Source organism: Sminthopsis crassicaudata, chromosome 3, assembly GCF_048593235.1.
Source record: "Sminthopsis crassicaudata isolate SCR6 chromosome 3, ASM4859323v1, whole genome shotgun sequence".
NCBI lineage: Eukaryota > Metazoa > Chordata > Mammalia > Dasyuromorphia > Dasyuridae > Sminthopsis > Sminthopsis crassicaudata.
This window is the reverse complement of record NC_133619.1, coordinates 444,473,358-444,500,437: the sequence shown is the minus strand read 5'-3', so window position 1 is coordinate 444,500,437 and position 27,080 is coordinate 444,473,358. Positions and strand designations below refer to the sequence as shown.

General features: G+C 33.3%; 1 protein-coding gene across 2 annotated transcripts in view; it reads left to right on the top strand.

Annotated features, from left to right (window-relative positions):
* CERS6 (ceramide synthase 6) overlaps positions 1 to 27,080 on the top strand; it is a 287,494-nt gene that overhangs the window by 198,247 nt on the left and 62,167 nt on the right. For both annotated transcript variants that reach the window (XM_074303199.1, XM_074303197.1), the window contains exons 5-6: positions 897 to 947; positions 15,774 to 15,866. In XM_074303199.1, the coding sequence (XP_074159300.1) occupies positions 897 to 947; positions 15,774 to 15,866 (144 nt within the window). The remainder of the gene's footprint in view (positions 1 to 896; positions 948 to 15,773; positions 15,867 to 27,080) is intronic.

Below are 27,080 nucleotides of genomic sequence, written 5' to 3'. Positions count from 1 at the left end.
TAATTACTATTATTTCTCTCAAAAACTTTGGCTGCTATTTCTTAGAGATCTCAGGATTACCAGAATTTAGCTCCAGAAAAACAAAGCTAAAACATGTAAGGAAGGAGCAGTATCTTTGTGCTTCAGGGTGGGCATTTTAACATTTCTCTGAGTCTTCCTTTTCTCTCCTCTTTCCCTTCCTTCCATAGGCAAATAGAAATATTTTGTCTTAGTTTTGAGGAAAGTAAATTTAACAAACATTTTGCCACTAACTTTTTGCTGTTTCTTCATTCCTTTACTTTATTTTGGCCTTTTCACAATGAGAAAATGGAAAAGTTAAGGCCCTCTATATTTCCTCAAGTTTTGGATATGTCTTCTTTTTTACTTTTGGATTCCAACTATCTGTGGTTTGGGTCAATTTGATCAGTGCTTTAGGAAACAGGGCAAATGAGGACAGCATGAGGGTGTAATACACACATGGGTCAGTAAATTGTACAAAGGGAGAATTATTTTTTCACAGACTATCCCTGAACACTTGTCTTACACCTATGTGCTATTGGTTATGTGGTAGCTGAATAAATGTGTGAATAATGACTATAAATCCCTCTCAGTGCTGGAAAAATGGCTCCCAAATGCATATTCTACTGCTTCATCTTCACATTTCTGCTTTGTTCTTTTTCTTGTCCTATGAATAGCCAGAGTGATCAAAGGGTGCAATTGCTAGAATAATAATTACTCTTGCATCTGTTTCCTGAAATTTTAAGTGCTCCAAATCCCCACAGAAACAAGAAATAAAAATTCCTTTGAAGGGGGGGACAAGAGCTATATGCCCTAGAATGGAATGCTTTCCTCTCCCCACCCCACCCCCAAATATTTTCTTAATTCCTAAAATGCATGTCTTTGTTATTCTTTTCCAGACACCCTGGCTGTGGAACACAAAACAATGCTGGTACAATTATCCTTATCAGGTATGAGAATTTACTTTCCTCCTCCATAGATTATAGTGCCCCAAATCCATTGCATATTCTGTCTAGTCCTCATCAGCATAATTAACTGTTTGGCTATCTAGTGCCCTCTACTGGCAAGTATTACATAGAAGCCTTGGTTAGGGAAAAGGTGTGTGGCTGTATAGAAGTTAAATGCAGCAGGTACCCATTTAAGGGTAAGTACAGTTTTCTATTAGTTAAACAGGTGGGGCTGGCTATTTTTAATTACTAGGAAGCCTGAGGGTTTGATGACAGCACTGATACATAAAAACAGCCTGTGTAGAAAGATCAAGTGTAAAATTTTAGGATAGCAAGCTGTTTGTCTCATTTTCTGGTTTGAAAAGACTTTAGAAATGTAAATGAAGCATTCCTTCCTTGAGGGTGAAAGTATAGAATTGGCCAATTATATGAGAAACTCATCCATGCAACTAAAAGCTGTTTGAATGGAGATTAAAGTCACAACAGTGGAAGAAAATTTTTAGATCCTTGTATTTTGAAGTAACTTTGCATCTACCCACTAATTTAGTAAAATTAGTATTGTTTTTGGTACTGACAAAATCCAGATTTGAATATCAAAGCTAGAACTTTTTTTCATCCATCTGGAATACATACATCTATACATCTATCATCTATCAGTCTATCCACACATATGTACAGGGAATCTTAAAAGTCTTAATCCAATTTTATGCTTTATTAGATTAAATAATAATAGTAACTTTAATAAATTTATAGTTATAATAGTTTAAAACTAAACTAAGACTTTTGGGACATTCTGTACAAGAGAGCCAAATATTCAACTTTATATATTGCCCCTCCTCATGTGGCTCCCTGGTAGCTTTCATGTGTACCCATTCTCTCCCATTGATATTGTGTACATTATTGGAAGACTGTGATCAGAGTTTATGGATCATGATTATTCCTGCCCTTGCTTTCTATTAAATAAATGTTTATTGTCATTCAATTTTATCACTTGATAAATGTTTTATGTATAAGAATTACTGTGACTAATTATGTAAAATTGGTAATATACTGGTGGGGGCTCAGGACCCACACAGCTGAGTAATAAAAATATAATACACACACTATAGTGTAATGTCCAGGCTAGCTCTCTGGAGAATCTCTCAGGACCAGCCTTGGTCTTAATGATTCCCAATCCCCATGAATTCCAATGGGAGATATCCAGGCTCTCCCAGCCCCCATGGGATCTGAGCCAACTTGGGCTGTCCCAGCCCCCATTCTAATGATCTGCTCAGGTTTCCCAACCTCCACCCCAAGCATAAACAGCTTCCTCCTTATCTAAAAACCCAATGAATTCTATTCAAATTTTAACCCCAGCTGGAACTCAGCCAGGAGTCAACCTGGGATTCCACCCACTAGCCCTTTCAGATTAAAAGGGGAACCCTGGAGTCCACTCTTTGCAGAAGTCCCAAACATGGCATCCTTACGCCAGCCATGTCAAGGGTTTCTGCTCACCAGTGCCAGCCCTTTAGATACTCCTTATCTAATTCTCATCATTATGGAGGAGTGAAATAGGCAGGAGAGCCACCAGGAAGATGGTCAAAGATGGAATGTCTCATTTCCAATCCTTCTTAGCCCTTAAATACTTCAGTATGATTACATCATTACGGCACACTATGTGTGAACTGGAGAACCATTACATCATCATACTAAGTACTAAGTATGTGTGAACTAGAGAACCATCATCTCATCAATCACACTGAGTTAACACCCTGCTGTAAGTATCTTTGCTTTAAATATATTTTCTCAGAGTTCCCCAATAGCTGCGGTCCTTTATACTATAGTTCCCCTAGAATCCTATCCTTAAAACCCTAATATATAGTAGTAAATTATAGCAAGATAGTTGTGTCTTTCCTCTGGGAACTTTAGATCTAAAATGAAATCAGGTCAAGATGAGGAAATCAGACTAAAGAGAAAGGAGAGATTATGAGTCTATGTCATCTATATGCTCTAGTAAGGAGACTAATCTCTATGTCTTCATATGCAAATTTGGGATAACAACATTTGCAATATAGGAATGTTATGAGGAAAGCATTTTGTAGGTATTTTATATAGTATCTTATTTTAATTACCTCTTTCAACATTAATATTACATTCTTTAAAAATGAAGACTTATTTTAAGATATTTTTGTCAGAGCAGGGTATCAACTTTGTTTACAAAATTCATTGAATTCAAAAGAGGTTATCACATAACTATAATACTATTTTTACAATTTTATATATTTGTGAAATAGAACAAGATCTATATTTTCATATGAAAATACTTTTAGTACATGGAAAAAAGGTCACTATTACCTTTTGCATTTACTGCCTATTTAATTATTTTATTAATATATCAATTATTGAGAGTGTTAATCAATAATATGGAGATACTTCATCTTTTAAAAAGGTATTTCTCTTCTAGAACTCGAGCCACAATCCGTATGTGAATAAAACACTAACTATATATACAATTCTATTATTACAGGTATAGTTATTCCTTTTGCAGAATGATTATTTAATAGTATTGTGCACCAAAAAAAGCAGTTAATTTCTAATTAATATACTGCAATTTTTCTCCAAATAATTACAAATTTCTACAAGCTTTCTGCAATTATGTATTGAATAATTCATATCTATGTATTACACAATTTCTTATCAGTAGAAAGCACAATAATGATTCAAGTTCCCATGCATGTTGTTCTTCTGGACAATGACTTAGCCGATGTTCATTATACAATCTTGCATTTATAAAACACTCAATCTCTCATACTGATTCTGTGGTGTTCTCTAAAACACATTTTCGTTTACTACTATTAACTACTCATTTTTCAACAATAAACTACATATCAATTCTATCCATAAAACTGAAAATTGTAATAGGATTGATTATGGAAATTTTCTGGTATGTTTTTTTTTTTTCCTCCCCCCTGAGCCTGAGGTTAAATGACTTGCCCAGGGTCACACAGCTAGGAAGTGTTAAGTGTCTGAGACCAGATTTGAACTTAGGTCCTCCTGAATTTAGGGCTGGTGCTCTATCCACTATGCCACCTAGCTGCCCCCTAGTGTGTTTTTAAAAAATTAGATTTTGTGCCATATTCCACAGAACATATGTTCTTGTTCATTTGGATAATATGGTAGAACCTGTCTCAACATGTGACCTATTGTAAATGTTAGCATGCTAAAAGAGAACTGAAGTTTCTAGAAACTTCAAGTAATAACAAAACCAGGATTTTTTACTTTCTGAGGTGGTTGAAATTCAGCATATCACACTACTAAAGAAGGGGAACTTTAAACCTCAATCATGCAAGTATTTTAAAAAGTACTTGAGACTCAGGAATGTGGCTCCTTTGCAGTGAGTAATTAGTTTTCAATGTAATTTAATTCTCTGTCAGATTTCTATCAAAATTCTCAGAGTTCTCTAATGCTATTTTGCTAGTTATTTGTATTATTTTCTATTCTGGATAAAATACCTCCAGGAAATAGACATTTCAATCTAGAATTTCAAAAAGAGTGTATTTGCACAGTCTTGGATTCCCCCACAAAGAGCATTTGATAGAAATTCTTAAGTCTCGTTGAAATACTTTTCCTCTTTATAATAGGAGTATTTAACCCTGTACACCAAAATATAAAAATGACCCAAAGTCTCAAAAATACTTAAAGAAAGGAATCCTGTGTAGTATAATTTACTTCTGATTACTTGAGGAGGGGCAACATATAAAATTGAATATTTGGCTCTCTTGTACAGAATTTCCCAAAAGTCTTAGTATAGCTTTAAACTATTACAACTATAAATTTATTAAAGTTGCAATTATTATTTAATCTATTAAAGCATAAAATTGGATTAAGACTTTTAGGATACCCTTTACATATGTGTGGATAGACTGACAGACAAATAATAGATGTATCTGATAATAGTCTGTATCTGAAATGGATGAAAGAAGTTTTTGCTTTGATATGCAAATCTGGACTTTTTCAATACCTGCTTTTGGTATTGAAAATATTAAATTTATCGAAAATATTAAATATTAAATTGAAATATTAATTTTACTAAATTAGTGGGTAGATGCAAAGTTACTGTAGCAGGGATGACACAATTCTAGACTTTAGATCTTGATTTCCTTCAAGACACCACATCAAACTGCTCCATTAACTGCTGGTTATTTCTATTCTTGTCCTTACTGCTCTCCTACTGGAAAAGCTATTCCTCTTTTGCTCTCAAGTCAACAATGACAAGCTATTCACTGACAACCATCTTTACCAGAACATTTTTTTTAAAAAGTATTACTCCTTTTCAGTGAGAAATAGTATTTTTAAGTCAGAGTACTGCCACAATGTTTAGATCTTTCCTTTGTCCAGGTAGCTCTAAGTCCTTTAACATAGTAAAAGATTCTGTTTCTTCTTCTTAAAGCAGAGAATATAGGAGAGGGCAACATAGGTACCCCCTGAGAGGATTCCCTCATTTTACCATATAGGACTTAAAAAAAACAACAACATGGTTTCCAATGATTCTTCACACAATAGCAGGGTTTATATAATTCTTTCTAACAAGCTTCTAGCAACTGTCTCAGTCTTTTTCCAGCCTGTCAGCAAAACAGTAAATCTCTTCCAATTAGCAGGTTCCCAGCAAAGCAGATGCAATTCTTCTGTCTTTTATTTTCTATCGTCTTGTGATTGATTCCTCTCTCATTCAACTCCTTCTATCTTTTTCTTAATTGTTTCTAATACCTTTAATAAGTTCTTTCTGATATTCAGTGACTATTATTTATTTTAGGGGATAAAAATTCAAGAAACTCATTTTTTCAGATATGAACCCTCAACAATACTTCTATAATCTTTCCATAGTCCCAAACAACTATTTGATTTATAATGCCATTTATAACATTTATAACTCTAAAATCACACAGGTAAATATCTTGGTGGACCACAATGTCCAGCAACTACCACTATCTCAGTCAATGCTCTGCCTTAAAACAAGTCTTCTCAATATAGTCATCTGGCAGTTTTCTCTCTAGTATTCAAAACAAAATATATCATTACTTAAAATTTTGTCAGTGAGAGCTTGTTTTTTCATAAGCTGATTTTTATCATTTTCCTTATGAAATTTATTTCTATGTTTTTAAATAGCTAAGAAGTTTACATATAAAATGGATAATTCCTTACATTAAAATGAAAACTTTAAAAGAGATTGTCTTTCCCTCCATAATCTCTGCCATCAACCAGTCAAACAATAAACATTAATTATATATTCTGTGGTAGGTACTTTGCAAATTTGTATAAAGTAAAGACTATGAAGAAATAGAATGGAAATTTCTGAAATTATGTACCCTGTGTATAAGATTAACATAGACTAGATTCTGTTAAAACTTGAATGAGATAGTTCTAAATCAAATTTTTAAAAGTACCATCTTATCCTTTGCATAATAAATATATGGAACTTGTTATTCCCAGAAATACCACTGCCAGGAAATTAGTGTTTTTTTAAAAAAAGTTTGGTCACATTTATGAGTGACAATACTTATCAATATCTATCAAACAAAACAATAACATATTAAACTATGAAGTTTAAAGTTGATTTCAGGAGGAATAATGGTATGCTGTCATAATACAACATTTGTGGAAATAATGCCTTGCATAAAGAATAGTTGGGTTTGACTCACTGTGGAAATGCCCATGTTATTTGATTAATAATTGATGGCAATAGAGAATGTTTGTTAAGTAGTACTTAATAAATGCTGAAGAACCTGAAGAAAACAAATTCGCAAAGTACCTGCCACAGAATACATAACTAATATATGTAAACCATTTAGTTACTTAAAGGAATAGAAATGAATTTCATAAGGAAAATAAGGACTATAATATCATAAAAAAAATTTTTGAAGCATTCCAAGTTAAATGTTATGCCTATACTATCACAGTTATAAAATGTCTGAGGCCAAATTTGAATTTAAGTTCTCCTGGCTTCAGGTCTGGTGCTTTATCTACTATACTACCTAACTACTCAGACATATTGCATGAGACCTTAAAGGTTAGCCAGTTTAACTGCTTATTCTATTATAATATCCTTGACAACTAACAGTATTACTAGGTAAATAACAAATATCCACTTACATAGAAGTTTCAGGTTTTTTGCAAAGCATTTTACATATATAAACTCATTTGAAGCCCACAACAACCCTGTGGGCTGTGTAGTATTATTCCCATTTGGTTGTCTAATAAATATCACACGTGGGATTGGAACCTTAGTTCCATTCTTTTTGACTCTGAGTTACTATGTCCAATCTGGATATTTACCTGAACTCTATTTGAGCACTTTTTGTAATAGAGAAATTTATTCTCTCAAGAGGCAACTTTTGACATTATTAAACTGAGGTAATTGTGATAAAATTCTTTCTTATTTCGAGTTATCTATCCTTGTGTAACTTCAATTTGTTAATCTTAACCCTATTTTTTGGTAGCTAGAGAGAATTATTTTAGTCCTTCATGTTTTCAAAGGTAATAATTATATTCCTCTTCCCTAACCTTTCTCCTCTTCCCTCTTCTTACATATTAATTCTTTTCCAGGGTAAAGATCCCAGATTACTTAAATCATGACATGATTGTAAGTCTCTTCACCATTCTGGTCACTCTTTTCTGGACATCCTCCCATGTTTAACATCCAACTTAACTCAATGTTCCCTGAGACCTAAATAAAAAACTTTAGATGAGGTTATATCAGTACAAAGTAGGAAGGAATAATTCTCTCTCATTCTGAATTCTTCATTTCCCATAGGATGATAAGATTTAGAACTGGGAGGAATTTTATAGGCTATCTCCTTGAATCCCTTCAATTTGCAAATGACCATTTGATCTTCCATCAGATATCAGAATTGGTTAATGGGTTGTAAGTTTGACAAGTTTTGCAGACTCTGTTGCTACTCTAAAATAAACTTTAAGAAGATAATTTCCCTCCCAATTATTAAGGTCAGATTTACTTAGAATCATCTCCAAAATGGTCTCAGGCTAAAGAGTCACCAGACACCATTCTTTATCTCTTTCTCTTAAGACTAGAAATAAGTTTACTTGAACCTTTCACTACTTCTGGATCTTTCTTATTCTTGTTTAAAATATGAGCTGCTAATGTTCTCTCATAGTTCTGAATTTGTCTCTATTAAAATAGTTCCAGTGGACCAAAGCTTTTTTTTTTTTTTCATTCTATAGGTCATATTTCTCAATTTAAATGGTTTCTGACCTGGATCTTGATTTCCCCTTTACTACCTCAAGAATCTTTCTTCCAGATTTACTTTAGGGATTGTTTTTTCCATCCTACCTAGGAAATCTATCTCTTAGTAAAGAAGATGTGTTTCTTTAGTCCCATTCAACTTCTGCTAAAGCAGAAGAATCAGTTTGTATTTATAACACATGGAGCTGGTGAATTCTATCACTCATCATTATATAGTACAAGGCAGACATGAATAGTTCCTTTTTTTTTTGGTTTTTGGAACCTACTGTTCCTCAAAAAAAGTAATCTTTTCTCATTCTAAAGTGCTATGACAAACTTCCTAATTCATTCCCTAGTCATCTGCTACTATTTTCTTTAATATTCCCTATTTACCTATTCCAATTTGGGGTATTTAGAACTATTTTGCTGAAGTGGACACTTTCAAGCTTCAACCTTCAAGCTTTTAAAAGATTATTAGGCATAACCACCGTAATCTCTCTGTCTGTCTGTCTGTCTGTCTGTCTGTCTGACTGTTTCTTTCTGTCTGTCACTTTCTGTCTCTGTCTTTCTGTCTTTGTCTCTTTGCCTTTTTCTGTCTTTGCCTCTCTGTCTCTCTGTGTGTCCCTCCTCATTTCTATCTCTCCTTTCTTATTGGACATATTCTTGATGATTCTTGGCTCCTGGCTATTTGACTGTGAAGTCCCAGACTATTAGATTAGTTTTTCCATTATTCTGATCATTTAAGTTAATGTTTTTAAGCATCCCTTTAGTCTTGACAACATGCTACATGATTTGTTCTGTCACACCAACGTTTAATTGTGAGATGATTCTAATTCTTGAGAGGCAGTTAGATAATACAATAAATAGAATATTGGTCCTGAATCAGGAAGACTCCTTCCTCAAATACTTACCTAGCTATATGATGCTAGAAAACTCATTTAATTTCTATTTGCCTCCATTTCTTCAACTACAAAATAGGGATAATAATTGCACTAATCTCACTGGGCTATTGTGAGTATCAAAGTGCATTAATATTTGTAAAACATTTAGCATCGTTTCTGGAACATAGTGTATAATAAATGGTTGTTCCCTTTTCTTCTTGTTCTCTTGACCCTAATTAAGCAATAAACTTTTTGCCCAAGACTGGGGACCCAAAAACACTTATTCTTCTAATTCTTGTACAATAAAATCACACAGTAGTCATAGAGTTATTTTTCTTCCCTGTTTTAAGATATGCTTGTGGTTTTCAAGTGTTCTAAAGTCCCAGAATTATTCTTTGGGCTTTTTAAGAACTTTAAATGCTTCTATTAGGCCAATGAAGAACAATCAAGTGTTCTTATTATCTGAGGACATGTTGGGGAGAAGGTAGGACTATGATAATGACATCAAAGCATCAAGTGGAATCACTCTTGAAAATATCATTGCCTTGGGAGCAGAGCCAGGATGGAGGAGAGCTAACACAACTTTCTGTACCTCGTCTGACCTTCTCTCAAACCAGTAGTAGATTAAGCCTCTAAACTGGTTTTGGAGTCAAAGAATCCACAAATATTTGGAGTACAACACATTCCCAGAAGAAGAAACCTTATAAGAACTTCAGAACAAGTCTGTTTCAAACAGACAGGGGGAGAGTCTGCCAGGCTCAGACTGCAGCACAGGGAGATCAGGGCAAGAAGCTGAGGCAGGGAGTCAGAGCTTTGCAGGTTCCATGAACCTGGGGATCTTCTGGAGCCTCTTAGGCTACTCTGTCTTTATTGCAAGTGGGCAATTTGCTGCAAAAGGCAAATTACAAATCACTGAGCCCTGGAAGAATATGGGACCTAGCTGCTATTACCCAGCACCAGAAGTCAATCAGCAGAACTTCCCCAAGGCAAATTAAGACAGCTGTCACTTGTTTGCATTGAGCAGACCTCAAGCCTTAAAAAAAATGATGAACAATAACAACAAAAAAAAAACCTAAAAAGAACTCTCACTATAAACAGCTTTTATGGAGAGAAAGAAGAACAGACCTCAAATCCCAAGGTTCCTAAAGGCAAATGAACTCCAGATGAAGCCCCAGAGGGAGATATGAGCTAATACCCATTTCACAAGGCTTTCTTGGAAGATTGCATAAAGGATCTTAAAAGAAAGTTAGAAGAAAAATGGGAAAAGGAAATGAGATTATTACAAAAAGGAATGGAAAAAGCATATAATGCCTGACAAAGTAGATATGAAAAAGATACCAAGTCATTGAAAAACAAAATTTGTGAAATGGAAAAAAATACAATGAACAAAACAATTCAGTTGGCCAAATACAAAAGGAGCTAAAAAAGGTAACTGAAGAAAATAATACACTAAAAATTAGAATTGAACAAATGGAAGTGAATGACTCAATAAGACTTCAAGAATAAGTCCAACAAATCAAAAAAAAGAAAAAATAGAAGAAAATAGGAACTATCTCTTAGGAAAAAACAACTGACCTGGAAAATAGATCTAAGAGAAAGAATATAAGGATTATTGTTCTTCCTGAGAGCCATGATGAAAAAAAAGGACCTAGACATTATCGTACAGAAAATCATAAAGGAAAACTGCCCTGATATTTTGGAATCAGAAGGTAAAATAGTCATTGAAAGAATTCAGCGATCACCTCCTGAAAGAGACCCCAAAATTTAATCCCCAAGAAATATTGTGGCTAAATTTCAGAACTATTGCACCAAGGAAAAGATATTGTAAGCAGCCAGAAAGAAATAATTTAAATGCCCAGGAAACACAACTAGGATTACCCAGGACCTAGCAGCTTCCACCTTAAAGGATTGAAGGTCATGGGATCTGATATTCTGAAAAGCAAAGGAACTTGGATTACAGCCAAGAATAAACTATCCAGCTAAAGTGAGCATTATCTTTCAGGGAAGAAGATGGACATTCAATGATATAGTGAATTTCATCTATTTCTAATGAAAAGACCAAAACTGAACAAAAAAATCTGATCTTCAAATACAAAACTCAAGAGAAACATAAAAAGGTAAAAAGAAAAGAACTCTTGAGAACTATATTTCTGGTATGGGTTTACTTTGAGACTGCAGGTATAATTTGATTTTATTATGATAATATGAAAAAGAAACTTGAGATGGAAAGGGGTTCATACTGGAGAAAGAGGAAAAAGGAGGTAAAATAAGGGAAATGGCATCTCACAAAGAGGCAAAGAAAACATATTATAATTGAGGGAAAGAAGGGAGGGAGATGAGCATTGTGTGAATCTTACTCTCATCATATTTCAAAGAGAGGATATTAGACACATTTAATTTCACAGAGAAACTTGTCTAATTTTATAGGGAAGTAGGAGGGAAAGGGAGAAAAGAAAGGGAAAGACTGATGGAAGGGAAAACAGAAGTATTAGGGAAAAGATATAAAAAGGGGGAGGGGCTCTGAAGGGGGGATGGCTGTTTAAGGGAGATGGTTCTCAAAAGCAAAATATTGGGGAGGAGGGAAGAGGAAAAGGAAAGAAAAAAGCATAATTTAGGGTAAATAAGATAGCAGGAAATACAGAATTAGTTATTTTAACTGTGAATGTGAATGGGATAAACTCTCCCATAAAATATAAGTGGATAGCAGACTGGATTAAAAGCCAGAATCCTACAATATGTTTACAAGAAACACTTTTAAAGCATAATGATACATACAGAGTGAAGGTAAAGGGCTAGAGAAAAATCTATTATACTTCAGGTGAAGTTAAAAAAGCAGGGGTAGCCATCCTGATCTCAGAACAAGTAAAAGCAAAGATTAATTAAACTAAACTAAACTTTAAAAAAAAAAAAAACCTAATTAAAGGAGATAAGGAAAAAAAAAAACTGTATTTTACTAAAGGGTGCCATAGATAATGAAACTATCAATACTAAACATATGTGCACGGAGTGGTAATAGCATCCAGATTTTTAAAGGAGAAGTTAAGAGAGATGCAAGAAGAAATAGATAGCAAAACTATACTGGTGGGGGCTCTCAACCTTTCTCTCTCAGAACTAGATAAGTCAAAGCATAAAATAAATAAGAAAGAAATTAAGGAGGTAAACAAAATGTTAGAGAAATTAGGTATGATAGATCTTTGGAGAAAATTGAATGAAAACAGAAAGGATTTTACTTTTTTTGGTTCATGAAACCTATACAAAAATTGTTCATATATTAGAGCATAAAAACCTCAAAATCAAATGAAGAAAGGCAGAAATAGTAAATGCATTTTTTTCCAGATCATGATGCAATAAAAAACACATGCAATATAAGGCCAGGAGAAAATAGACCAAAAATTAATTGTAAATTAAATAATCTAATCCTAAAGGATGAATGAGCTAAACAAAAAATCGTAGACACAATCAACAAATTCATCCAAAAGAATGACAACTATGAGATAACATACCAAAATTTGTGGGATGCAGCCAAAATGGTAATAAGGAGAAATTTCATATCTCTAGATGCTTACTTGCATAAAATAAAGATAAGATCATTGAATTGGACCTACAACTAAAAAAGCTAGAAAAAGAACAAATTAAAAACTTTCAATTAAATACCAAATTTGAAATTCTGAAAATAAAGAGATTAATAAGATTGAAAATAAGGGAAAAAAAAAAAAGAAAAGAAAAAGAACAAGCTATTAATCAACTCCCTAAGAAAAATTCTCCAAGGCCAGATAGATTTACACGTAAATTCCACCAAACATTCAAAGAACAATTAATTACAATACTATATAAACTATTTGAAAAAATAGGGAAAGGAGTCCTACCAAATTCATTTTATAACACAGATATGGTTCTGATAACTTAACTTAGTAGGATGAAAACAGAAAGAAAATTATAGCCCAATTTCCCTAATAAATGCTGATGCAAAAACCTTAAATAAAATATTAGCAACAAGATTACAAAAAATCATCCCCTGGACCAAGTAAGATTTATACCAACAACACAGGGCTGGTTCAATATTAGGAAAACTATTAGCATAATCAACTATATTAATAACCAAAGTAAAAGAAATCATATGACTATCTCAATAGATGGAGAAAAGGCATTTGATAAAATCCAATACCCATTCCTATTATAAACACTAGAAAGTATAGGAATAAATGGACTTTTCCTTAAAATGAGCAGTAGCATCTATTTAAAACCATCAGCAAGCATCACAGTTAATGAGGACAAACTAGAACCATTTCCAGTAAGATCAGGAGTGAAACAAGGCTGTCCACTATCACCATTATTATTCAATATTGTATTAGAATGTTAGCTTTGGCAATAAGACAAGAAAAAAAGAGATTAAAGAAATTAGAGTAGGTCATGAGGAAACCAAATTATTACTCTTTGCAGATGTATACTTAGATTGTATACTTAGAAAACCCTAGAGAATCAACTTTTAAAACTACTAGAAACAATTCACAACTTTAGCAAAGTTAAAAGGTACAAAATAAATCCACATAAATCATCAGCATTTTTATATATTACCAACAAAGTCCAGCAGCAAGAGATACAAAAAGAAATTCCATTCAAAGTAACTGTCAATAGTATAAAATATTTGGGAATTTATCTGCCAAGGGAAAGTCAGGAACTATATGAACACAACTACAAAACACTTTCCACATAAATAAAGTCAGATTTAATGAGTTGGAAAAATATCAAGTGCTCTTGGGTAGGCTGAGCTAATATAATAAAGATGACAATACTACCTAAAATAATCTACTTATTTAGTACCATACCAATCAAACTCTCAAGAAATTATTGTATACGTCTAGAAAGAATAATAACAAAGTTCATCTGGAAAAACAAAAAGTCAAGAATTTCAAGGGAATTAATGAAAAAAATGCTAATGAAGGTGGCCTAGCTGTGCCTGACTTCAAATTATATCATAAAGCATCAATCATCAAAACTGTTTGGTGTACTGGCTAAGAAATAGATAGTCAATCAGTGGAATAGATTAGGATTACAGGACAAAATAGTCAATAACGATAATAATCTAGTATTTGACAAACCCAAAGGCCCCAGCTTTTGGGATAAAATTTCACTATTTGACAAAAACTGCTGGGAAGATTAGAAACTTAGTATGGAAGAAATTAGGGCTTGACCCACACCTAACACCATATACCAAGATAAGGTTGAAATGAGTTCAAGATCTAGACATAAAGCTCTTTATAAGCAAATTATAGTTAGGATAGTTAACCTCTCAGATCTGTGAAGAAGGAAGGAATTTGTGTCCAAAGAAGAACTGGATCTCATAATTGAACATCAGATAAATAATTTTAATTATATTAAGTTAAAAAGATTTTATACAAACAAAACTAATACAGACAAGATTAGAAGGGAAGCAATAAGCTGAGAAATCATTTTTACATTTAAGGGTTCTGATAAAGGCCTCATTTCTAAAATATATAGAGAATTGATTCAACTTTATAAGAATTCAAGCCATTCTCCAGTTGATAAAGGGTCAAGGGATATGAACAAACAATTTTCAGATGAAGAAATTAAAACCATTTCTAATCATTTGAGAAAGTGCTCTAAATCAGTATTGATCAGAGCAATAAAAATTAAGACAACTCTGAGATACCAGTACATACCTCTCAGATTGGCTAAGATGACAGGAAAAGATAATGATGAATGTTGGAGGGGATGCGTGAAAACTAGGACACTGCTACATTGTTGGTGGAATTGTGAATGGATCCAGCCATCCTGGAGAGCAATTTCGAACTATGATTAAAAAGATATCAAACTGTGCATACACTTTGAGCCAGCAGTGTTTCTTCTGGGATTATATCCCAAAGATATTTTAAAGGAGGGAAATGGACCAACATTGCAAAAATGTTTGTGGCAGCCCTTTTTGTAGTAGCAAGGAACTGGAAACTGAATGGATGTTCCATCAATTAGATAATGGCTGAATAAATTATGGTGTATGAATGTTATGGAATATTGTTGCTCTGTAAGAAATGATTAGAAGGAAGATTTCAGAGAAGCCTGGAGAGACTTACATGAACTTATGCTGAGTGAAATGAGCAGAATCAGGAGATCATTGTGCACAGCAACAACAATATTATATTACGATCAATTCTGCTGAACATGACTCTTTCCAACAATGAGGTGACTGATGTCAGTTCCAGTGATCTTGTGATGAAGAGAGCCATCTACACTGAGAAAAAGGACTCTGGGAACTGAGTGTGGATCATCACAACATAACATTCTCACTCTTTTTGTTGTTGTTTGCTTGCATTTACTTTCTTTTTGATCTGATTTTTCTTGTGCAGCAAAGAATTGTATAAATATGTTTATACATATTGGATTTAAAGTATATTTTAACAGGTTTAACATATATTGTATTGCTTGCCATCTAGGGAAGGGGGTGGGGGAAAGGAAGAGAAAATCTGAAACCCAAAGCTATGTAAGGGTCAGTGTGGAAAAAGTATGTGTGCATATGTCATGAAAATAAAAAGCTTTAAAAATTAAAAAAAGAAAAATGAAATATCACTGCCTTTATAAAGAATGAAATATTAAACCCATTTGTTCAAGCTTGAGTTTGTATAGCTTATCTAAAATATATATTTGAAATGTTTGCAAAATAAAATAGATTCTATATTAACTGATAAACCTTTTCTTTCATCTCTCACTCTCCAGCCACTGACACCTGATCTTCATTACTACTATATCCTGGAATTGTCATTCTATTGGTCCTTAATGTTTTCTCAGTTCACTGACATCAAAAGAAAGGTAAGGAGACATTGTTACATGAATCAGAAGAGGCTGTCACCATGTATTTTCTTTGTCATTTGGCAATTGCTGTATATAGACATAAGTAGAATGTAGCATGAGTAGATTTGAAACTCAGATATCTCATTCTGAACTGTAAAAAATAATGTCCTAATAAAGGACATTTATTAGTTTTATGTTGTTATGATTCTCTTTCTATAAAGTACTAACTTTATATTAATTCTTCCTTGTAACATTCATTATTGTTTAATCAGAATGGCAAAATAACTATTTCCAAAATGAGTTTTTCTTCTCTAACTAAATGCCTTTATCTCTATGAAAACAGATAATAATGAATCCTCATTCTAGTAATTCCCATTTATCTGATTTTCTAGCTCAGGTGGGTGGGAAAGGGGAAGGAAACAAACTATATGTTAAGCACTTACTATATTGTGCTAAACATTATACAGATAAATCATTTGATTTTCACATAACCTTGTGTTATTATTATATCCATTTTACATATGGGAAAACTGAGGCAGGCAGTGTTAAAATACCTTGCCTAAGATCATACAGTTATTATGTTTGAGACTGAATTGGAACTCAGATCTTCTTGACTCCAGGCCTTCTATCCGCTGTGCCATTTAGCCACCTCTTTGTATGTGTATCTTTATGAAGAAGGTAAAACTTGGGGTCAGATTGGCCTATATCAGTACTGTGTTTCCCTAATTCGAAGGGTAAGAAACAGGGCTGATATAAGTAAGACTATTTCAGTGGCAAGAGATAATAAATTCAGCTTTCCAGGATCCCTGAGATAATATGGTTTATGAGAATGCCTCAGCGTTTACTGAATTATACCTCCTAAATCCTTTCAGACAGAAGTTTTTAACCCCAAAGTATCCATGGATAGATTTCAGTAGGTTTGTGACCTGGGATGGAAGAAAAAAATCATGATCTTCATTAACCTCTAATTGAAATTTAACATTTCCTTCAATTAAAAAAAAAAAAAGATTATCCTAAGAAAAGATCCATACATTTAATTTTATGGTCAGAGAGATTTGCGTCACCCCATTTTTTTTGTAAGACAGTTGGGGTTAAGCGACTTACTCAGGGTCACACAGCTACTAAATTTCAAGTGTCTGAGTTCAGATTTGAATTCAAAGTCCTCTGAAGTTAGGGTAAGTGCTGTATCCACTGCACTACCTATATGCCACAGAATACCCATTTTAAAGAAAGATGGTACAGTTGTTTCCTGAATAGCAGAAATATTTTTTAGGTTAGGAACTGGCTTCTTATTGATTTTTAGGACATATGTTAGGCAGAACATTTTGTATACAGGACAGAAAGTTAAGCTCTTTCCAAAAGCCATAGTGTTGAGATGAGACTGGAACTCTGACTTCTTGATCACCAGTTAGGTGATAACCACCTGTTGCTGTAGGTATTGTGAAAACTTTACATAGCTTCATGTCAAGCTCACCATTGGAAGTGGCAGCTCTTTTATGACTCCCTCCTTGAAGCCTTTGTAGTTCCTCATCCAATTAGAAGCAGAGCTGGATGGGGGAAAACCACCAAAAGCCTAGAAATGGCATTAAAATATTATTAACTATTTTTGGACAAAAGAAATCAAGCCACAGCTACGAGAATGCTGGTGTAGGAAAAAATGGCCAATCCCTGACACAGCTGTGCTTTACTTAATACATATTTTATATGTATTTTTATTCCTGTGCCAACAGTTCTAAATATTCTTCTTTAATACCAGAGAAGACTTGTACTTTTGTCAGTGTCAATAGTACCTTCATCAATACTGATTGTAACCCCTACCTGCCTTAATAGTAGGACTTTTTAAAAAATCACCCAATGGATGATCTTCTATGTGTGAGAAGCCTATGCAATCAATTGGCTAGACCCCTTCTCAGACAACAGATACATTCTGTTGCCAGGCTCATACTCCAAGCACTACCTGCTTGTTAGGAACTGCTAAAGACTTCTAAAATGCTGACATAGAGTAGGAATCCAGGATTACCTCCATACTTTCATAAAGCTCTGGATTTAGAATTTGAGAGGCTTTAATATTCTGAGGTCATTCTTTATGAGAATCTTTATGAGATTCTTAAAATCTTTATGAGACATATCCATGATGCTAATAAGAAACTACAAGTGATTAATTTGAAGGAACAACCATAAACACAGGAAATATTCATAAAGAAGGATAAAAATATAATGTTTGCAGAGTCGCCACTGTGCTTTGGAAAGGTCATTGCTAATGAACTAGAAATGTGTGTGTGATCAAAACCTCAGTGGGCTAGTTTCAGGTGAAGACTAGTTGTATGAAGATTTTTGTCATATTCTCCTTTCATTATCAGTAAATACAAATATATGTCCCTGACTCATCTGGTTTATTGCTGGTTTCTTTTATGAAAATAGGATTTCTACCACTACCAGGCCTGCTCATTATCCTTCATAGCTTTTAATCACCAAGAGCTTTTATTTTGATGTTTTCATTATTGAGCTATAACTATTCTCCTGCATCTTTCTGGGGATGTCTCTATTCCTCACTGAATCCTTACTCTTTGTCCCAGACCAAATGAACTGCTTTTCAAGCAATCAGAAGATGTATAGAGTGTTTTTACTGTCAGAAACTCTCCTCAGCTCCCATGTTGGAACCTCTAATCAAACCCTCTAAAAAGCAATATAACAACCTGTTTCCTAATTATGAAAACAAGTTGTTTGAAGATACCCATTGACGATGTGACATAGAAGCTGACCTCTGAAAGCCTATTAATAGGAAAGTTAATAAAAAGGTAATCAGAATATTTCTTTAGCTCTCCTATAAAATGGTTGTGAACTAGATTGGCAGATTTCAAACAAATACCAATAATCCACAAGCACTTTTTTCTGCATGTGCAACTCAGACTATTAGAATATATATATTTCTTAAATGTAATCATTAATAGATACTTGGATATCACTTTCTAGAGCTTTGATTTGGGATCCTGATTTCCTTTACTTTTCACAAAATCTCGTACTTCTGGAGATATTTTCTCCTTTATTTCTGCTTTGTTGTCTTTAAACATCAATATTCCCATATTAAAGCTAAACTCTATAAATGAAGGACCAACTTTTTTTTTTAATTAGCATGTACCATGGCATAGTCTACCTGTTTTATTCCTCTTTACCTTGGTGCTTTAATGTAGAAAAATGAGAAACACCATTAATCTTCCTGTAGAGAAGTGGTTAGCCACTGTGGAGCCATCTTGTTTGAAGATTCTAATTTGAATAATCTAATAAATAAGACAATGGTGTCTAAAATCTTTTGAGTTTTTTTTAAATAAGAAATCAAAATTTCTTTTCAAAAAAACTGGTAGAGATATATACTTATCATTTTTTCTATTTTCAAGGCATACTTTTTTTTAAAGAAAAATTATGTATCCTCTCACACCTGTTCACAATGAAAACATCTATACCTCCAAGTTTTCAAAAGAGGCGCTAATGAACATTACGATGTTGGAACTCTAAACAGCTTGCTTGTGTCTAAACCTTGCACCCTATTAAGCTAAACTGCTGTTTGGCTAGAAGGCCTGGGCACACGGCCAGTGAATTCTGGACATTTTCAGAGTACTCCATAGCAAATTGCTGTGGCAGAGTTCCAGGGCTCAGCTGGTAAAGTCAATTTGTATTTGTTTGTTTGTTTGTTTGTTTGTCTTAACACAGGAGAAACACTAAATCTCATGAGAAATTTTTCTAGGATTTCATTCCTCATTATAAGAAGGGCAGAAATATGATGGTTAAGGTAGACCAGCCATTTTTTTTAAAGCTTGGTGTGCCATCTGTGGCTAAATAGTATAATGGAATAGTGATATTTTTTATTTGTAAGTTCTAGTTCTACCATTTGCAACCTTCCTTACCTTCTTCCGATGCAACCTACATGTCTTTCTTTCCTGCACTGATGAACTTTACAATAATCTTAGAAAGTACATTTATTTCATTAAGTTTTGTCTTCCTGATTTCTTTGACCTCTGTGAGAACAAAGGAAAAAACATTTCTTTAAATTACCTTTATGTCCTCTTCAGGGGAATGAAATAGCCAATAAGTTCCCTAATTCTCCATTGTTATATATATATTTTTTTCAAAATGAAGTCATTAGGTTAATTCTCCTGATCTACATGGAAAAAGGATGGACTAAAGCATTATCACTATTTTCAAACAAGCAATAAATACAGATAACTGACCACAGTTACAAAGCATAAGGTGGCTTTATCACCTTCCTGCTTCATGGTTGTTATAGCATTTTACCTTTCTCAGGTTCTTGCTGAGACATAGAATTCAGACTCTGGTAATAATAAAAATAGCTAATATTAATGTAACAGTTTAATGCTTACAAAAGCACTTTGTATCTTTTTTTAAACTTTCATAATATACCTGTGAGGTGGGCATTATTATTTTCATCTTTAATATACATATAAGGAAGCTTAAACTCAGGGTCACACAGCTAGTATGCGTCAGAGTCAAAATTTAAATTCCAGACCTCTTAGCTTTCTATGTATTACATCAAACTATGACTGATTCATGTTTTATTCTTCTATCTCTTACTATTTTTATGAAATAAATATGGAGAAAAAAATTATTATTTTATTATGTTTATACCTATGAAGAAGATAACAGTAGAATTTAGAACTTAAATGTTTCCATGCTAATAGTTAAAAGATAAAACTTTTTTTTTTTTTTCAGTAAGAGACTTGTGTTTTATTGGAGAATGTTTATAGGGTTTTGTTCAAAAGGCTAGCTTAACCAATAGTTTAAATGTACAATAAAAGATTGGGTATGATGCCAAAATACTACCATATAAGTGTCATTTTGAGGAGATAACTCACCAGTGCACAAACCTCTGAGAAATGTAGCTTTTGAAAGTAATCCCAAGAGTTTTTTACTGTTTTTCATTCTGAGAAAGATGGAACTGGTAGGCTGTGAATCTCTCATCATTTCTCATTGAGCCAAATTCTATTGGCTAAAGCACTGGAGGGAGATCTGTTCTCTTGAAAATGAATTATTTATAAGCTTGTTGACTTGTTGATATTTACTTCAAATGACTCAGAGGTTCCAAGATCCATAAAGAGATTTTATTGTGTACTTGATTGATTTAAAGTGAGACAGTTTCCCAGTCTCCTTGGGAGATTCCTGGAATACTCAAAGTATCTGATGGGGCAAGAAATGAATTCCTAGAAAAATGGGCTCTTAGAATGTGTTTAGAACTGTTCAATTTAAATCTTCAGGTACTTGTCAGACCCAAGAGTACAAACTCAGGCTCAGATGGCTTCCTGGGTGTAGGTATATGAGAGTGAAGATGATAAAGAAAGAAGGAAACAGTTGCTGAATTATAATTTTCTATATGTTTAATATATATGATTGCCTTGACTGTCATAAATATTCATTTCTCTAGCTAGAATTAATTATTTCTTGCCCCATCATTTTCATGTCTCAGAATATGACAAAAGTTTCAGTTCAAAATTTATTTCACTTTGTGTCTGGGAGAATCCTCATAAAAATAAAAACTATTAGCTTTCAGAAACTATAATTTCATTAGGGCAATTAATGATTTGAAAAATGTGAAGGATACTATTTTCTCTGGGAAGAAAAAAAAATATGTGAGTTGATGGTGTGAGGTTGGGTGGTACTTTGCTGGATAATTGAACTGTAAAACTAAGATTTTGACTGGTTATTGTCAAATAAAATCCTTCAGCTTTTTTTTTCTAGCAGGGGTCCAGGCAATGATAACTGTGTCTTGGACCATCTCTAATTAGATTCTGACTTCTGTCAAATTTCCCTTGTGGTTTCAACTAGAAGGCTTTGTTTGGTGTTGCAGAGTAACCGAGTACCTAGGCAGATTTATAATAGCTGTCTTTGTCATCAGAATCTTTTATTCCCTATGTTATTGTTCCTTGATAGTAATTGCTGATCATGCCCTAGAATGCTAAGTGCTATTATTATAAGTGCAAATAAAGCCACTTGTATCACAATTATTAAAACTATTAAATACTTACATGGACATGACAACATCATGCTAGGTGCCAATAAAAACAATATACAAAAGTCTTTCCCTGAACTTTTGGAGCCTATATATTACAGAATTACACAGAAATATGAAGGACAACTATGAACAATATTAAATTATTAAGGGAAGGAAAGGGAACAAATATTAACTCTATGGCTCTATGTGCCAGGCACCTTGCAAAATGCTTTATAGACATCTCATTTGAAGGTGCTATTATTACCTCTATTTTATATATTTTTACAGTTGAGGGAAGCGGGTGAATGCTTGCCCAGAGTCACAAGGCCAGAACGTGTCAAAGGCCAGATTTAAATATGTGTGTTCCTGACTTTCGATCCACCACTCTATCCACTGCATTCCTAGATAAATAAGGAGCCAGTCAATATTATTTGAAAGCAAAATACATTTTGTGGATTGTTGAATGAGAGAAGACCCAGGGCAATTGCCTAATAAAGAAATCCCTTTGCTCTTCTAACAATTAGGTATTCTCAGTAATAACAATCAACATTCTCAATATTAATGTTCTTAATTCTCAATTTGTGTTCTCATTAAGTCAGTGGCTACTAATTACTCCAAAGATTAAATACATATTATTCTATTTGGGATTTAAAGTCCTTCACAAATGGTTTTGGTCAATCTTTCCAGCCTTTTCATGTATTCTTCCTTTGACATTCTTTAGGTTCTGCCAAAATGGCCTCCTTAGGTTGCTTCTTTTTCTGTTCCTTTCCACAAATTGATCTTCATACCTGGAATGTACTCCATTCTCACTTCTGCCTCTTCTAATTTCCTTTAAAATTCAACTGAAGTACCTCCTTCTACATTGAAGCCTTTAATAATCCCTATAACTGCTAGTGACTTCCTTTCTTCCCTCAATTAAAAATATATATATATATATTGTACTTATTTGATGTATGCATCCATACCTTTTGTCTTACCTGAAAAAAAAAGCGTGTAACATCCTGAAAGATAAGATTATATAATTTCTGTCTGTGTATCCCATTCCTGGCACATAAAAGCTACTTAATAAATACTGATTGATTAATTGATGGTATAAAAAGAGTTGACAACTCTTGAAAATAATTTTTGTCCACTAAAACTAATTTTGTAGTGTCATTTTCTATTTCATTAAAATCAATTAAAAATTAAATACTAAGCAAACAGTTCATAGTGGAAAAATTTATATCTTAATCCTGAAATGATACTGTTACATGGGAGAAAAATTAGATAAATTTTCATACAGTGAATTTTTATTTCAGCTGTATATGTTCTCAAAAGCTGTAAAGTAATATCATATTTAACAAAATATAAATATTGTATACATAATTGTCATTGTAAAAGTAAAAATAATTATTCCTTTATAGGATATTTTGAATTTTTATAAAGGAGTTAGATATTGCATAAACTAAATTGAGTCAGGGGGCTTAGGTTTAAATGCAGGTGTTTTCACCTAAGTGATCACTAGCAAGTCTCTGTATCTCTTTTCTTGAAATATAAAATGATGAGTTTGGGCCAAATATGTACTAAGATCTTGCCCAGCTCTGAAAATCAAATGATTTTATGACTGAAAAGGGAAAACTAAAGTTCTATTTCATTTAGCAAAGATTTTTAAAATTATTTCAGTTTCCAAGGAATTGTGTTAGATACTGGGGTGTTCAGGAAACTCAGGGTTCATCCCAAGTACAAGTATTATATATGGCTCCCTTTTCCCGTGTTGGTCACCATAGTTGCTTTTCTCTGGATGGTCACCATGTTGCTCATGTTAGGATTTCCTAAGGGGTATCCTCAGAATTATATACTCTGTTTCTAGTGTTTAGGAATCACGATTCCATTAGGTTTGTTGAGTAATGGAACAGTTCATTTAGTGGAGTAATTTGTGTTGACACTTAAAAATTAAACAACAGTTCTGTCTCTTAAAAGAAAATCAAGTAAAAAAAAAAAAATGCCCTGAACAGTAAAAATATGGCAGATGTTGCCTTTAGTATACTGTTGATTGACTTAAATTTGTCTCATTCCATTTTGGTTGGTTCCAAATATCCAGTGGTTAAAACTGTACTGTCTCAGTATGAAATGGGTTTTTAGGCTTCACTTAAATATCATGACCTTGTTTCTCTTTTTATTCATGGGGAGGACATAGAGTTTGGGCAAATATGGCTATCATGGAATGAATGAGCCAAGTCAGAGAAGGCATCATGCCCCTTTTGCACTGGATCATATATGACTTAAGGTTATCAGATGCCATATTACCAGCACAAAGCCTTCCATTTTGCATGAAATAAAGAAACTTTTATGCTATAACTGCTGCCTAACTTGGAGAATGCTTTTCTCTATTAGCATTCTTCAACTCCCATTGGATTCATATTTCTGTCAATTGTAGAGACTGAAGACTTGAACTTTTAAATCCTATTCCACCAACTTTTAAGGACTTTCTCTTTGAAATTCTACCTACTCTCCCTCAGTCCTGAATCCTCCCTTGTAACATACAGACATGACCATAACCTATTTCATTGGCAAACAAAGATTAAAATGAAAAGTATCTGCTTTAAAAGGAGTACTTACATTGATTAATTCATAGATATACTGGAGTAATGGAATATTCCCACCTTGTAAAGTGCTTTATATTGACTTGCTGCTCCCCTCTCTACTCCCTCTACTTATCCCCCTCCCCACCAAAAAAATACCATGATCAAACTTCAAGGAAGAAAGCTTTAATGGATTGAATTTTATAGCAAACGTCATAATTTTATAGATGTTGATCATCTTCTTTCTCACTCTCACATTGAAGAATTCCAATTCAAACCTTTGCTCTCTTTTCTCCATCACTCACTGTAGCTGCTTTTCTCTGGGTGGTCCCCAGGTTGCTCATGTTTTGGCTTCCTGAGGGGCATCCCCAGAACTGTATGCCCTTGGCAATCATGAATCACAATTCCATTAGGTTTTGTGAGCAATTGAACAGTTAATATAATAGGATAATTTATGGTGACCCGTTTGCTTCCTGAATCTAACTAATTATGTGACTACTGGAAAATAATTTGGCCTATATATGAAGTTCTCTATTTGTCCTACTCCCCTGTGAAGGATTGGACTAGATTGGAGGTTCTTAACCTAACATCTGTGAATTTATTTGAAATATTTTGAAAAAAGTATTTCAATGTGTTTTTTTCTTTTGTTTTCCTTTATGATCTCTGTATTTTATTTTATGTATTGAAAAACATTATTCTGAAAAGGGCTGTCTATAGATCCCACTAGACTACTACTATCATGACACAAAAAACCTTTAAGTACTTCTGAACTAGATTTTCTGTAAAATTACATCATTTCATCTCCATACAGTTAGTCTAGAATAGAGCTATATAGATATATATCGTATGGTCACATAAAATCATAAAAAAGATATTCTTCTGATAGACTCTTAAGGAACCTAATGTTCTAAAACTCCAATAACTTTATTTGTTCTGTTTTCTCATATTCATGTTGATAGATATGGGTAATGAAAATTAAGTTCCTGCCCAAATGGATCTTTGAGCCTTCCCCCTCCTGGAATCCCACAATAATGTATTAAAAAAAAAAAAATTCCCCAATGCCAGGGGACTTAGATGCAAAAGTCACTTGTAATCTAGTATCTTATGGATTTATATTTTGCAGCAATGTGTGTACACTGTCTGAAAACAATGCTTTTATAAAAACTCCATTGCTTTGAGCTTTGTATTGTTTACTGATGTTTATCAGCTATAAACAAGGAAACATAATTATATGATTCTTAATTCTCAGTGAATGTTTTAATCAATTTATGTTTATTCATTCTAAATTAAAGAGCAGAATAAATTCTTTTATTATTTTTCAAGCAGCCAAAAGCAGGCATCCTCAACTGAGCAATGGGAGTTGTGGGAAATATTTTGATTAGCTACTAGGCTGATGGGACTTAAAAATGTACATGTTAAGCTTGAGCAAACAAGATTGTTTGAGACTATTTAAAACAGCATCTCTTATCTCTCCCTTATCCTCTTGCCTCTCCCTTACCTTTTGAGATTATTTAAGGAGCTATAGCTATTGTGACAGTCCATTAGCCAAAACCACTTCAGTTGTAGACATGATCATAGCACTGAATTTTGGAGTCCAGAATGTAATGCTAATGAATTGTCATTAACTTCCCAATGAAAAGATACTACTAAATAAATGAATTCAAGACCACCTCCTTTATCCTATAGTTCTTTGATAGGTACAACACACAAGGTTGATTTAAAAGTATAAATAAAAACCTCTGTAGCAGACTTTTTCCCAAAAAATTTATTTACTATTTTATTTTCCCCCAAACACAAGTAAGAAACAAGTTGTAACATTTGTTTATGAAATTTTGAGTTCCAAATTCTCTCCCTTCCTTTTTCTCCCCCCCAATTCAATATATGTTTTGCATGTATAGTCATGCAAAACATATTTCCATAATATTCATGTTGTGAAAGAAATCATAGAACAAAAATAGTCCACAAGAAAAATAAAGTTTAAAAAAAGACGTATGCTTCAATCTGTATTCAAGCACCATCAGTTCTTTGGGGATGGATAACATTGTTTGTCATAAATCCTTCATAGTTATCTTGGATTTTCATATTGTTGAGAATAGCTAAGTCATTCATCGCTGGTCATGTTACAATATTGCTGTTACTTTGGACACAGAGCATCTGAGAGCATTCTGTTCATTATTTCGTACAGCACAATAGTATTCTGTCACAATCATATGGCACAATTTGTTCAATCATTTCCTAGTTGATGGGCATCCTCCCAATTTCCCTGCTACCAGAAAAGACCTATTATAAATATTTTTGCACATATAGGCCATTTTAACTTTTGTTCTTTCACTCCTTTTGGATTCAGACCCATTAGTGGCACTTCTAGGTCAAAGAATATTGATAATTTGTTAAGGAATGGTTGAAGCAGTATACAAATCCATCAATATCCCACATTCCTTTCAATATTCACCATTCTCCTTTTCTGTTCTATTAGCCAGTCTAATATATGAGATAGTACCTGATAATTGTTTTAATTTGCATTCCTCCAATTAATGTACTTTCTCATACAATTATATATAGCTTAGATTATTCTATCTGAAAACTATTCCTCTCTATCATTTATCAACTGGAGAGTGGCTCCTATTTTTGTAAACAGTATTCAGTTTTCTTTGTTTGAGAAAAAAAGCT